The sequence below is a fragment of the Montipora capricornis genome, chromosome 1, assembly GCF_036669925.1.
Source record: "Montipora capricornis isolate CH-2021 chromosome 1, ASM3666992v2, whole genome shotgun sequence".
Lineage (NCBI taxonomy): Eukaryota > Metazoa > Cnidaria > Anthozoa > Scleractinia > Acroporidae > Montipora > Montipora capricornis.
The window spans coordinates 18201138-18216137 of NC_090883.1; the positions used below are offsets into that span (position 1 = coordinate 18201138).

The following is a 15000-nucleotide window of genomic DNA, read 5'->3' on the forward strand; positions in this document are numbered from 1 at the left end:
ATGGGACTTCGTTTGCTCACAAAAATAATCCTTCAGATCAAGTTTGTGCTCCTAAAGGAAGAATTTGGAGGAAAATTGTCCGAGGGTATTAAGATTGGATGTACAGCGAAGGGACGAAAAGAAGGAACGGGTGCACGAGTCTTGAAAGTTATGGTTGCTATCAGCTATGAAAAGGGAGTTATTATGTGTGAACCCTATGAGAAAATACCATAATCATATTCCGAAAATTTCATAGACAGAAACTTTAATCGTATGTTTGAACTTGCAGACAAGGGACCGGGGCGTATTTTTTTCGAGACGGTGATCCATGTCAAAATTCGGCGGCTGCAAAGAAAGCCATGAGTCGCACTCAGGCTGAGTTGTTGAAATTGCACCCAAGAAGTCCGGATTTGGCTCCTATTGAAAATTTCTTTCACTTTGCAAATAATTCACTACGAGAAGAAGCCAAAGTGCACCGTATCACAAGCCGGAAACGTTCCAAGAGTTGAAAGAGCGAGTCATGCGTTCAATAGCGGGAATTCCCTTAACGACAGTTAACCATTTTATTGCATCAATAGAAAGGAGACTATGAGATTATGTCACTGTGCTGGACAAACCCTCAAGATCCCTTGGTTCCGCCTAAATCAGAGCTGAATACTGCCCGTGATTTAATAGCGTTCTCGGCAAGGTTGTTCCTCTTTAATAATCGGAGTCTTATCTTTCCAGATGTACAGGACCTGATTAAAAACAGGAATAGAGGTTGACGTTTTCAAAGTTCCTGTGTCGCCAATGGGTAAATAACGTCTTGTTGTTATTGCTCTATTAATGTAAAACCAGAAAACCAAAAACAATACTAAGGTTTTTTTCTGGTGTTTGTTTTATTGACGACGTTTTTCTTTTAGGGCTCGGGGTGCCTCGCCCCACGGCTGATGATCAGATTAGGCTTGTACAACTGATTTGATATTAATTCATTTTAGCAAAAAAAGCAGAAATAGCATTGGCGATAACCGGATGGCACATATAAATACCTCCACAGCTATCTCCAGGGAAATGAACCCCGCTACATCATTGAAATATAACCTGCTTGTGGCATCCTGCTCAGTCATCCTAAGGGTCCACTTCAAAATTCACTTTTCGAGAGGACATTTGATCGTGCTGCTCCAAGGAAGAAGATACTTTTCCACTTGAATTGTGCAAATTTTCAGCCGTTGTTCATTTTAAGTTTGACTTCTTTGAAACAAGTGGCCCTGTAGATTTGATATTGCGGCTGTTGTAAATCTTCCTTGTGATTGCAATCCGCTCATGTCACTTTTTATTTTTAGCGCAAAAGGAAAGTCGGCGATTTGGCTTGATTCAGCCAACGCTAATGCAACAGTTAAGAAAGATCCTAGATGAATACCCGGATGATGGACAGATACTCAAGGTTTGTAAAAAGGAAAAAATACGCATCGTTGTATTAGTATAGGTAATAATGTACATGACAAAATTACTCGATTCTGATTGGCTGAGAGCAGTGCAGTTTCTTGTAAACACAATGCAAAAAAAAAGAGTTAATTTAGTCCAAAAAATAGTTAATTCATGTAATTTACTCACAGAATTATTGCTTTTGATTGGCTAATAAACAATATGGTTTGGTAAGTGCCAATCAAATTCAAGCGCAAGCCGTAGATGACGCAATTTACGGAGCAATTTTTTTTTGCGTGATTGCGTGATACGGTGCGTTGCTTCTGCTTAACCATCTCGAAGTTTTTCATCTAATTATTAATCACATATTTTGAGTGCAGTTTGGGATAAATGAGCAGTAATAAACGTTTCAAAGACGTACGAAATACGGGCTTGGGCAATTTGTAGTCTTTTTAAAAAATTACAATTGCTTATTTATTCCAAATTGCTCGAGAAAAATCATGTGATTATACATTAATATAATTGACATGAAAGAATATCGAGAAAGCTTGTCGTAATTAAGCAGAAGAAAGGCATGCGTATCACGTCATCACGCAAAAAATGCGTCATCTAGTAAAGGCCACAATCCTGTTCAAAACTGTTAGGACAATTCCCGCTTTTCCCCCTCCCCCCATTACAATGTTGATTTTTCACGGTCTCCGAAACCAAGATCCGTTTATCGATCGCTCGCATGTTTTAACAATGTCTGGGGGTAAGGGGGCGCAAAAAAGGCAGTTAAAGAAGAGCACGCGTTCCTCATATAACGATGGAAGAATGTCCCGAAATCTTTTGACCCGGATTGTAGCATTTGATTGGTTATCGATCTGTGGCTTTCTTTGATCATTGATCAGTTATAATTCCTGGTTTGTTACGTCTTTTTGCACTGGATTACTTCTTTTCTTCCCAGTGTTGCCTGAAAACTGCATTTCTATCCGCCAATCAGAATGGATATATATTTTTTCATGTATAATCACATGATTTCGAGTGTAATTTGGAATATATAAACACGAGTATAATTTTTTAAAGACGAACAAAATTGCGCGTAGGGTGAGTGCAATTTGAAGTCTGAAAAAAATTACAAGTGCTTGTTTATTCCAAATTGCACGAGAAAAATCATGTGATTACTTACTAATAATATTCATGAAAAAATTCGAGGTGGTCAAAAATTACGCAAAAAATTGCGCTATAAATTGGGTCATCCAGGGCTCGCGTTTGATTGGCTATCTCTCTCTTTGTTTGCTCATTGACCAATCAGAATATTTGGTTCATTACGTTTGTGAAGCTTTTTTCCCAAATTCCAATTGGTTCTTGAGAAAATCCATCCTGAAGTTGGCCAATATAATTTTTTCTTATGCATGCCACCCACTCGGAGCACTATTCAGAATTTTGAGAAAGCCTCACAAACTTTAATTTGTTGGCTTATTATCGCCTGAGTGTAGTTCGTTTGGATTTCTGTGTTAACGCAGAGGTTATTAACTCAGTTGGGCAGACAGGGTTAGTTTCGCCTTTTAGCTTTTTCGAAAAAGCGCTTTCGAAAAATATCTGAAAAAAGAATCCCTGAAAGTTAAAGGTATTTTCAAGTATTTCATTTTATTATGTACCAGTGGTATAAAGTTTACTTGGGTTTCTTTAAAAACAACGCAAACAAGAGCGATTTTCCGAAAGACACCCCTGAAGGTTGACAGTAAGCTTAATTACCTCATGCTTTTCTGCAATATGTTACCTGAAAACTGCTGTTCTCTTAGCTCAACAAAATGAAGTTACCAGTATTTTTTCATGAGTATTATAAAACGTTAATATATATAGTAAATATACATGTTTAATAGCCGTGTTTAACGAAGCTGCAACCCCGTATCAGGATGCGCTGTACAAGAGTGGGTATAAATACAAACTACAATTTAAACCACCGCAAAGGGCACCATCCCAAAGACGTAATCGATCCCCGAAAATTATCTGGTTCAATCCACCGTACAAGAAGAATGTCAAGAGCAAGATAGGAAGAGAGTTTCTACGCCTTATCGATAAATTCTTCCCTGCTGGCCACAAATTGAGGAAAATCTTCAACAGAAACACTCTCAAACTGAGCTACAGTTTCATGCCGAACGTACAACAAATTTTAAAGGGACACAACCAAACTGTTCTTAAGAACTCGGCACAACCGACACAAGACCAAGCCGAAAGAGCATGCAACTGTAGGAGGAAGGAACAATGCCCCTTGGAAGGAAATTGCCTCTCTAAAGGAATCGTTTATCAAGCCCAGGTGACGTCTGCCAGCAAAACCGAAACCTATGTAGGTCTTACAGCCACGTAATTTAAAGCTAGGTTCAGACACCATCAGGTGTCGTTCAACAACGAAACGCGCAAGAACGACACAGAACTTAGCAAACACATCTGGCAGCTTAAAAGCAAAGAACAACGCTTCACCATTAATTGGAAGATCCTGGCCAAGGCGAAACCCTACTCTAATATGACAAAGCGATGCAACCTATGCACGACGGAGAAGCATTTTCATTATCACGAAACCGGAATTGGCAACATTAAACAAACGAAACGAACTAATTTCTACATGCCGGCACCGACGAAAGTTCATCCTCAGATATGGTTAACTTAACTAACTGGATTTCGTTTTTACAGCGCGCGCATACTGACACTTAAAAATTTTGACATGCTCAACGCACGTGCATAGATCTTGCGTTTTTAGAAGCGCATTCGAATATACAACGATTGATTGTAACGTTAACGGTTTTTTACAATGTTTTGTAACGGTCCGTTGTAACGGTTTATTGCGTCTTGCGCGAACAAAATGCCGATGTGTATTTTAGTAGGCTTCAGTGTATATGGAAACTAACTGATGAGTGAGCTAACTTTATGTTAGCCTTCGAAACAGATTTGTATTAAACTCCATATGTACTCAAGATCTGGGTAGTCTCTTCAAACAATTTGTTATAACAGCTCCTTCATTGTAAAGCTTTATATTGGCTCCAGCGGTGATCAGCACCTAAACTGAACTAGTAAATATACATATGTGCAGCATCCCTTCCCTCAACCTGAAGTGTATTTGTGTGGTTACCACTATTTCTTATTCCCGCAAGTGTCTGTTTGGGAGACGTACGCATTTACTCGAGGCTGGCGCATTTACAGAATACGGGCTACTCTTCGCGCGTTGTATTGGAAAAGTAATAAACTCCTGCAACGCCTAAATCAGCCTTCATTGTGAAGATTCCTAGATTTAGGTTTGTAGTTAAAAAGTGCCATCAACTTCGATCAATTAACGATATTTCAGTTAATCATTATGGCGCTGTAAAATGTTAATGTTGTTACCTTTAAACAGTGAAAGTATGGATAGGTTCTTTGGTACTTTGAGTTTTAAGTTGCTGGGCGTTGGTACTTTTTTTCTCTCTCATCTTTGGAAAAATACGGAGACAGGATTGGACGATAGTGAGTTAAACTATGTAAATGCTCTGTCCGATAAACATCACAAAGTGTCCTCTGAACATTCAACTTAAAATCGTCCATATCTAGAGAAGTGAGTGACAAGCATTTTGAAGTGTTCATAACACTTGTTCTCTGCCAGAAATAAGTGCACCTAACCTCGAAATATTTACTGTCAAAAAGGTTAAATAACAAACATATATTTACCTTTGCTTCTCTTGATTTTACTTGTTAGTTTGCCTCTTAATTAAGGTATGTAAGAATCATTTGTTTCATGGCCGAGGCGGGCAGAGGCATGGGCTTATTCCTTCGATGGCGTGATAAACTACTTTGCATCATAGATTTGAAAGAACTGTGGCGAAGTAAATTAGTTCTTGACGTCATTGAAGAAATAGACCCATACCTCTCACTAGCTCGGCCATGGGACAAACGAATACTAGGTTCTTTACTCTCTCGTGCCTCATTAAGCCTATTAAAAGTAAAATCTAGAGAAGCAAGGGTAAAATATATGCAAGGCCCCGTCCACACGAAGACGATTGTAAACGCAAACGCTAGTAAACGCATATTTTTATCTCCGTCCACACGAAGACGATCATCGTTTATGTAGAGTTTTCACCCGTCCACACGAAAACGCTCGTAAACGCATAAAACGATGTCATACACCGAAACGCACTCGATAAAAGAGACTGACGCTGATATCTGACGTCAGCGTTTTCACAGCGTTTACGAAAATATACGTTTACGGCCGTCCACAAGAAGACGCATAAACGGCGTTTTTAAATTTATCCACTTTGGAGAGCGTTTTCGAATTTATGCGTTTACGGTGAGCGTTTTCATCGTCTTCGTGTGGACGGAAGGCCTAAACGCATAAAAAAGCTTGCGTTTACTAGCGTTTGCGTTTACAATCGTCTTCGTGTGGACGGGGCCTTAGACATCCAACTTTTGCAAAAGAAATACTTTGAGGTTAGGTACACTAATTAATCCTTAGCTAATAATAAACCCAACTATTGTCTTGTGTCAAATGACGCAGATTGGTCGTTGATGTTAAACCTAAATGGAGACTATTCGTTGTCTACCATGAGCGTGCGTTTCATTTTATTTTGTGCGAATTGTCAACAAACTTGCTCCCGAAGCATGGTCTCCTTTGGTGGCCAAACAGGTCCTCTTGATCGCTACAGCGCATTTTTTTCTTGTTCTCGTACGCTAGGAACTTATTCAAAATGCTGACGATGCAAACGCCACTCAACTGAAGTTTCTGCACGATAGACATAGCTATCCAACCGAAAATCTCTATGCAGATAGCCTTTCAGAGTTTCAGGTAAGAATGTTTTGTCTGTTTTTTTCTTGTAAACAACATGAAACACTCAGGCGACGTTAACCTCTTTATTTATTATGGGTTCTGTTATCGCAAGACGGACTCGGTAACCTGAAAAAAAAAAACAGAGAATACACCTAAATCAATTCAGTCGGAGTGAAATTTTATCACACAGGGATAAACATGGAAAGTAAAAAGGGATAAGTAATTCCTTAGACGAACACATCAATAAATAATCAATTGATGAGGTAAATAAACGTGTTGCCTTTGACGTTAATTTTGATCTATGCAGTGATTGTTGTTCTTTTTCTTAAATTCTTCTCCACAATAGCCGTGTAGCAAACTTTGCCGTACCAGCAAAGGTATTTTCCGCATTCCGACACCGGGAAAGATATAAACATTACTTCATGGAAAATGCGCGCGTACGATTGAGTAGTATCAGAAAACGAACGACTGAGCGCAGCAAACGAGTGAGTTCTCTGATGCGTAGCAATGATGGCAAGATTTCCGCACAGGTCCCTACTTCATTATGCATACGCTCCTTTGTTTCAAGAAAACAATAGCGATAACAATAGATGTCTTTTGGGACTGTGGCACTTTGCTCTTTCTTCTTAGAGTTGTTTTCATAGAGTTATGTCGTAGAGTTAGAGTTAAGTTTCCAAAATCCTGAATTCAGGATTTTGGACTGCCAAAATCCTGAATTCAAGATTTTGGACTTCCAAAATCTTGAATTCAGGATTTTGGCAGTCCAAAATCATAACTCTACTGAAATAACTCTATTGATAGTTAACCTCGACACCTATGTGTACAATTAACAAATCTGGTTTTCCCAGTGGGGAAAGTGTTTTGAGTTTGTCGCTTGTCAAAGCTACTGGTGCTTTGGGTTTATTTCCCTTTCCTTGCTTCTTTAGTTGTTTTTGTTTGGACGAAAGAACTTCGTCGGTTTTCTCAAACTCCAGGTCGTTTGTTATGCTTGCGGAATAGCCCTTTTTCTTCAGTTGTCGTTCCAAGCTAGCCACTAAACTTCGAAGGAAAGTCGGCTCATATTCATTGCCGTCTTTAGTGCGGACGGAGATGATAAATTGGTTTATGTACTATTCAGTATTCATTCAGCTCAACCGCTGGAATAACTTCCATTTTCCTGTCTTCGACCTGCGTTTTCAAAATTCGTTCAAGCAATCGTACATCTCCTTCATTTTTTTGAGCGGCATTTTTTTTCTTTTTCTAAAATAAATTCCTCAACTGAGCAAACAGAAGCAAACCTTCCCTCGGCCATTTTTCAAAGCACGCGGTTTTTGTGCAACGGCTGTCGGAAGAGGTTCCATTCGATACGTTTATTCATCACTAGTGAAATTCCGTCGTTCGCGTTGCTGATTGGACGAACGATATTTCTTCACAGTGAAAGTTTACCCTTCGTGTTCCTGATTGGCTACATTTAGAATCAGTACGAATTTTATTCACTACGATTTTCATGGATAAATCTCATATCTATGAAATAATTTGTTTTGCTCCATTTTTCGCGCGGTCGGGATGCAAAAGATCTCTGGTGCGGGAAAGATTGCTACACAATCTATCTCCACAAAGCTTTTTTAAAGCTGCCGATTTTTAATCGCCTTGAAATGTATTGGCAGGAATGCAATTTACCTTTTTCTCCATTAGGGTCCAGCACTCTATGCTTACAACAATGCCGTTTTTTCCGAAAAAGACTGGAATGGGATTCAGCGGCTCAATGATAGCATTAAAGCAGCCGATCCCTTCAAAGTCGGTCGTTTCGGTTTGGGATTCAAGTCCGTGTTTCACATGACAGGTAGGTTAACATATGACTGACACAATATTCCAGAACGGGAGAGGACTGGGGCTTTCCACAAGTTGCTCGGCAACTAACTTTTTGGCAAGTTTTCTTATTTCGAGCAACTTCTTTCTTTCCGAGCAGCTTTTTGCACTCTGGGCAATTTCTAGATTTCTACAAATTCTGAGATATCGGAGCAGCTTTTATTGCTTAAGTTAGTTTTAAATTGGCCATGCTCCCATAAAGGAGCATTTTTTCCCCCTGGGGCAGTTTATGGGCGAAAGATGCATGCAGTCCGGCTGATAGGTCAGCGGTTTTTTAAAGAAACTACAAAATGGCGGACGAAGATTCACACTCCACTAATTCGAGTGTTTTAGGTGACGTAGGTCATTCAGATCCTTATAAAATAGCCGCAGAAGCAGGGGCAAGACTAAGTACTCCAGCGAAAGAGGCGATTTCAAGAGAGCGCAAAATGCAAACAAATCCAGCTGACAAAAGCCAAATATCCGCAGCACAGCCGATCCAAATGTGAGTGCTTGCGTTACCTTAAATCGGTTCAAAGGAGAGCATAGTAGTGTTGGGTAAACTGAGATGCGTCAGCAGTAAAGGCCGGTGGCTGTCCAAGATTTCTGGTTATAAAATAATACACATGGTTGTGCCATCAGAAAGGAACAGTTTAAGGTTATTGAAACGGTCGGTATAAAATGCAGACCACAATTGTAGGAATAAAATGCAGACTGCAGACTATGTTTAAAACGCAGACTGAGGCCTAACGTGTCGATATATTTTCAAGTGACCTTAGGGCCATGACCTGATGTCGGTCTCGTTTTCTCTGCCGTGAAGATTTCCTACTTAGTAGCCTACTGGGTCTATTTCATTCTAAAAAAAATATATTACCATTGAGAATTTGTATTTGTTCTTTAATCTAAAGCATAAACATTTGGTGATATACTTCACGGTTCACCTTAAATGGAATTCGAATTAAAGCCTTCTGACGATTGCTGAGTCATTTTCATTAGCTCGATATGTCAGACATCTTTCCCTTCCGCCTATTTTCCACAGCGGCCTCTCTCGTTTCAAACTTTCATTCATGCATACTAAATACGATTTCCGAAATCAGTCGCGCAGATGTTATGATGACACACTGACTTTCACAATGACGTCATCAAATTTACAAGGTGTTTTGGTGTAAGGCACAGATCTGAGAATTGTATCATGTGACAATCGGCCAATGTCAGAAGGCTTTAATTCAAATTCCCTTTACGGTAAAGCACATTCCCAACCCTAAAAATAATAAAAAGACCTATTTGGAAATTTTCGCGGCAGAGGAAACGAGACCGACATTGTTGCGTGACCCTATTATTGAAAATATATCGCGTATCAGAGGATGAGACAATTTAAGCCTCAGTCTGCATTTTAAACCCAGTATGCAGTCTGCTGTCTGCATTAATTTTTATACTTACAGACTGTAGTCTGCATTTTATACCCAGTTTTTAGTCTGCATTTTATACTGACCGGTCTTTAAAAAGCTTTCAAAACACAAAGACCTTGAAATTGAAGCAACCACGATGTATGAGGTGCGCACAGACACTGGTTCGATTGTGAGAGGAGCGCTTGAAATCTTAAAAAGGGCCAAAGGATGATGGCTTGATCATGGCCCTTGTGAAACTTTGGCAAGAACATGGAAATCATTATGATTATAATGATGATGGTTACGGTGGTAAATACTTTGACTAACTTAGATGCATTAATGTAGTCCCACATGAGGAGGAGTTTTGTTAAAGAGCTTTTTGACCTGACCTAGGAGGGGGAGAGAGACTTCATTGTCTTCCATTGTTTTCTCCTGGTTGAATCATCAGGGCAGGGCTGGCGCATTGGTGAGAGCACTCGCCTTCCACCAATGTGGCCCAGGATCGATTCCCGGATTCTACGCCAAATGTGAGTTGAGTTTGTTGGTTCTGTACTCTGCTCCGACAGGTTTTTCAGGTTTTTCAACGGGTAAGTTTCCACGGAAGTTGTACTTCGGTTTTCCCCTCTCCTCAAAAACCAACATTTGCAGGCGTCGCTCAGTTGGCTACTGCGCGGCTTTCGGAGCAAGGGGTCCCCAGTTCGATCCTCGGTGACTTCAACGTCTGTTTCCACCTTCCTCTGATCCGTGTAGCTATAGCTTTAAATATCCGTGAAACGGAGCACTGACAGAGGGAAGGGAGTAAAAGGCGCACCGTCGGCTTCCATTGATACCAGTTTCGTAACTGAAGGAACTACCGACGTTAAATAAATTGACCTTAATCTCATTGAAATCGAACTCGAGTTGGTTGGCGTTCGTGCCATTTTAACGTTTTTGGAAAACGCACCTCAGAAAAGGACGGTTGATTCCTTGCTAATCAAACTTACAGCAAATGTTGATTTGTGTGAATGCCATGAGCCATTCTGCCCATCAATCCTTTTCAACGCAAAGGTTGCTGATTTCGTGAGACCACCAGAGGGCCGGTTTACGCTTGGATTTCTTTTAGGCAACATTTTGCGGAAATATTTGGTAAATAATAATTGTATTTGCTGTATTTCAAAATTTGTTGGCTCAGTGTCATTTTGTGGGTTAGCTTTGTATTTGACCGCTAGTACACAAATTTTTTGGCCTTTTTTGGCTCTCGCTTGTTGGAAGTTGTGTTAGCGTGACTGTTTGGAGAAATTATTATGCTGGGTTTTTCTCGTGTCAAATTAAACTATCCTTGTTTGTGGACTTCTTGAAAGTAAGTTTGTAAGTTTGCCTGTCTCTGTCCTGTGTTAATCAAATTATTTCGTTGGCCTCCCTGTAAAGTCTGTGACAGCCTATTGAAGCAAGAGGGGGGTATTTTCGTGAGCCATGATCAGACCCTTTTGTTTCTCGTGAAACGTTAATTTATTTTTTCTTTCATCGTGAATCGAGATTTTATTAATTAATGTGAAGCGTGATTGAAGCCTTTTTTGTTTTGTGACATGTGAATTTGCTTCTTATGTCCGTGAAAAAGAATTATCTACAACCATAAGAATAAAGAGCTATCTACCCCATTTCCGGACACAGCTAGTGGCTGCCGTACTGAATCCTTATCAAGCCTGACTTCCTGTCAAAGGTTAAAGAATCTGGGGATGAACCTTTCACCAGGGCTCCCGTGTAGGTTTCGTCAGTCCCCTGGGTCTTGTGGGAACAGTTTCAATATGACAGAGGGTTCGGAAGTCTTGGAAGTCACATGTCTATTGCCCATCATACTCAATTTCTATGTTTTGGGTAAAGAAACCAATCAAAAGTTTCAAGTGCACAAAAAGAAGAACCAGAGGGGTAAGAAAATGATAGCGCCTAGGAATCGAGTCAAGAAGTTGGAGGGAATAACAGAGATCTGAATTTTCTTTTTATGGCTCCGAGAACACGATCGGGACGTATCATAAGTACGTCATTTAGGGCTGTTTTGGGGCCATAAGAGGTAGGTCTGAGGCCTCAGTTATTAAGCTGCTCTCACCTCCGCGAAAAAGCCAAATGTTTGTCCGTTACTCGAGAAAATGCAGTTTTAGCTCGTGAAACGCTAAAAGCCCGATTTAGTTTATGTGAAACGTGATCTTAACTCCCCCCCCCCCCCACCTCCCTATACCCCGCCTCAACCAAGTGATAATAATTACTGGCCTTTATTGTTTGTGCTGTTAACATCTGCGTTGCCTTGTCTTTAAAATTTGCCTTATTGTAAAATATTTACTTAATAAAATAATAGTAATATAATATAATAAAATAATATAAATAATAATATAATTAATAATTAGTAATAATTTATTAAGTGTATAGTAAGTAATTTACAGGTACATGTACTGTAGTGTAAGGCCAATTCAAAAGTTCAACCTGTCAATTTCTTTTGTCTCGACATCTATTATTTTTCTCTTTTTCATTAAAGTAATATATGACATTTGTTCAAGGCAAATGATCAAGTACAGCAAACTTAAATTGTTTTCTAGCGTTGCTGCTATTTCCAGCTGTTATTGTCTCTAAATTGTTTTTGTCTTTTCTTGATCCAGTGTACAAAGTGATTTTACATATAGGGCCTCAGTTTAAAGTAAAAAGAAAAGAAACTTTCAAGTGTGATGACAATTTGCCTTTTCCTTGCTTATTGTATTTTGCTTAACCTTGGCATAAGACAAAATTATTCTTTCCACTGTACATTTCAAGACCCTGCTTACTTGGCAACTGCTGGTATTTTGTTGACAACTGCTGCATTGCCATTTCCACTTCTTGTTGGTTTGTATGTTATTGATATTTTTAGCACTGGGGAGACCTTTGATGCAAACTCCAGATCATTTATAGAATTGCCACTCCTTTTCCCTATTTTATAAATATCTTTCACTGGTTGTACTATGTGAAAAGTTATCCTTGTGCATAACATCTGGAACTAAACCACCCTGGCTTTCTCTTTAGCAAGTTAATGAGATCTAAAACTTTTGTAACAAGAATTCAAATGTTCACATAACTGGCAAATGACACATTTTTACATTTGCACCATGAAAGATCTAAGGTATCAAGTAAATGCAACATTCATGATTACAAATGATTTGTATTTGGTTGTCATGCTCAACCTCATTCCCAGGGTGAATCAATGATGAAATGATATATGAAATGGATCATATATGATATAGCATTTCATCATTGATTCTTTCCTCACGGGAACATTAGAACCCACAAATGACCAGCTCCCAACGTTAGTGGCTTCATAGCTCAGTTGGTTAGAGCGTCGCACCGGTGTCGCGAGGTCACAGGTTTAAACCCCGTTGAAGTCCTGAATTTTTCAGGCTTCTCTACGCAATTGCAAAAATTGCGTTCATAACTGCGAAGATCATAGCCTCACTTGATTTCATATCCGCCGTTCATATATGATCCATTTCATATATCATTTTATCATAGATTTTACTCTGTCTAACGCCAGACGATTTTACTCATGAATGGGAGAGGTACTAGGGCTTTAATGACCCATTAAAGGAATGTGAAAATGAGGCATGTTCAAGAAAATTTGACAACATGCTCAGGTAGTATGAACTGAAATTTTAATGTCATATCTGAAAACCTTGATAAAATTAGAGTGAGTGAAAAACATAATGACAGTTTATCAGCAAGAGGGCACAACCTCTAAATGGTAAGCTCCAGCAGATCATGTAGCAGTTCTAGATTGATATTCTTAACGCCACTCCACGTATTGTGACCTGTTTACAATGCAACAGTAAGGTATGCTTGAGCAGTGATATCACCTGCAAGAAACACAAGTTTCTTTCATAACCTATTCTCAGTGGCATGCAATGTGTACATCATTGTGATGGAACTATTCTCAATCACCTTAGTAATGTGTTATTCCAGCCATTTGTTTAAAATCAATATTAAATTTTAAAGATAATGCGTACAAAGAGGCTCAACATACTGCAAGAAAAATCTCACAGTCGTGCAACCAGATATTGATTCAATCTTAGCATCAAATTTAGGGAAGGAAGGGGAGCAGAGGGTACCAGGGTAGATGCATAGGGCTAGAAGTGGTGGAAATAACATTGGTTACCTCAAGGGGGTGTGCGTAATGTGAAAAAGGGTTGGAGTACGGTTCTTCAAGGAATACTAAGCTTCATATCATTTCTTTTATCATTTATGAACTTCAGCCGTACGTCATAAAATGTAGGTGCCACTGGGAACACAATGTAAACAAAGGGGTGAAGATCGGGTGGATACTCAGATAGAGTACCCAGAATTGAAGGGTGTAAATACCCAGCTAAATGAATTACTCGTTTAACATTTCTTGAATGGGTTCATACACCTTAGTAGTTGAAATTATTCTCGTCGAAAGTCTTCTGTTTTCATATGTTAAAGTAGTTAAGTTGTATTATTTTCCTGCTTGCATGATGTAATTTAAAAAAATAAGTAAAAACAAACTATTATGTTTGTTCAAGGAAAGGTTACGTTTTATACAAACGTTGGCCGTGTAGCACTTATATTTTAAACAGAGTTAACTGAATAGAGTGTAATGTGAAGTGCTAGATTTCAATCCCATATGAACCATGTGAGTGTTAGCCCTACTGATGGAAATGGGCCCACACAAGGACAGAGAAAAACTCTGACCAGGCTGGTCAGAGTTTTTCTCTGTCCTTGTGTGGGCCCATTTCCATCAGTAGGGCTAACACTCACATGGTTCATATGGGATTGAAATCTAGCACTTCACATTACACTCTATTCAGTTAACTCTGTTTATTATGTTTGTTGACTGTTAATTATACCAAAAAATACGTAAAAGGTTTGCTGATATTCGAAAAAAGTAGTAGAGTGCAAAACTCACCATTGATGATCACTGGTGCCGTTGCGGCAGGTACAAAACGCAGGTCACAGGTCAGAGGTCATTGTTTTACCTATACAGAAAGTATCCTAAACATCATAAAAGCTAACCTTAGGCCTAAAAACTTTTCTTTAGGTTTAAGGTTAGCTTTTATGAATGTTTAGGATACTTTTCTTTAGGCCTAATCAGGCCTGAGGTTAGCTTATACGAATGTTTAGGATACTTTCTGTATTAGTAAAACAATGACCTGTTACCTGTGTTTTGTACCTGCCGGGTGCCGTTGTCCACTGTTATATATTTGGTTCTACTGTCTTTAAAGGGATTGATGAGGAGAACCACACACACTGGTCATTCGAAACTCGGCACTCATTAAGTTCAATGTATTATTTACTAAACCTCCTATTCTGGAATCAGTGTGTGACCTTATCACCCCGCGAGTTGCCCGAAACCGATAAGTTTCGTACAAACTACTTTGTGGCTGCATAGTAGTACCTTTTTAACTCCTCCTGAAGACTTTTTTAAATCTTGATCCTAACAGCCATTATCGCAAATGGTTCATTCACATTTTAAGAAGGCTATGCCATTTCGATCAAAGTATAAGAAGACCCACATACCAAGAAAATAAACACATTTTTCAAAATTACGAGCAAAAAAAATGGCCGCCATGTTGATAAATCATTGATGCGTGTCGTGACGTCATACTGGTACCGATGAGTGAA

At 39.2% G+C, this 15000-nt stretch overlaps 1 protein-coding gene across 1 annotated transcript in view; it reads left to right on the top strand.

Annotated features, from left to right (window-relative positions):
* Positions 1 to 15000, top strand: part of LOC138019111 (sacsin-like) — a 44680-nt gene that overhangs the window by 9607 nt on the left and 20073 nt on the right. Inside the window, 4 exon segments of the mRNA XM_068865813.1 lie at positions 706 to 772; positions 1302 to 1402; positions 6062 to 6172; positions 7829 to 7976. Of these exon segments, the coding sequence (XP_068721914.1) occupies positions 769 to 772; positions 1302 to 1402; positions 6062 to 6172; positions 7829 to 7976 (364 nt within the window). The 5' untranslated portion in view covers positions 706 to 768.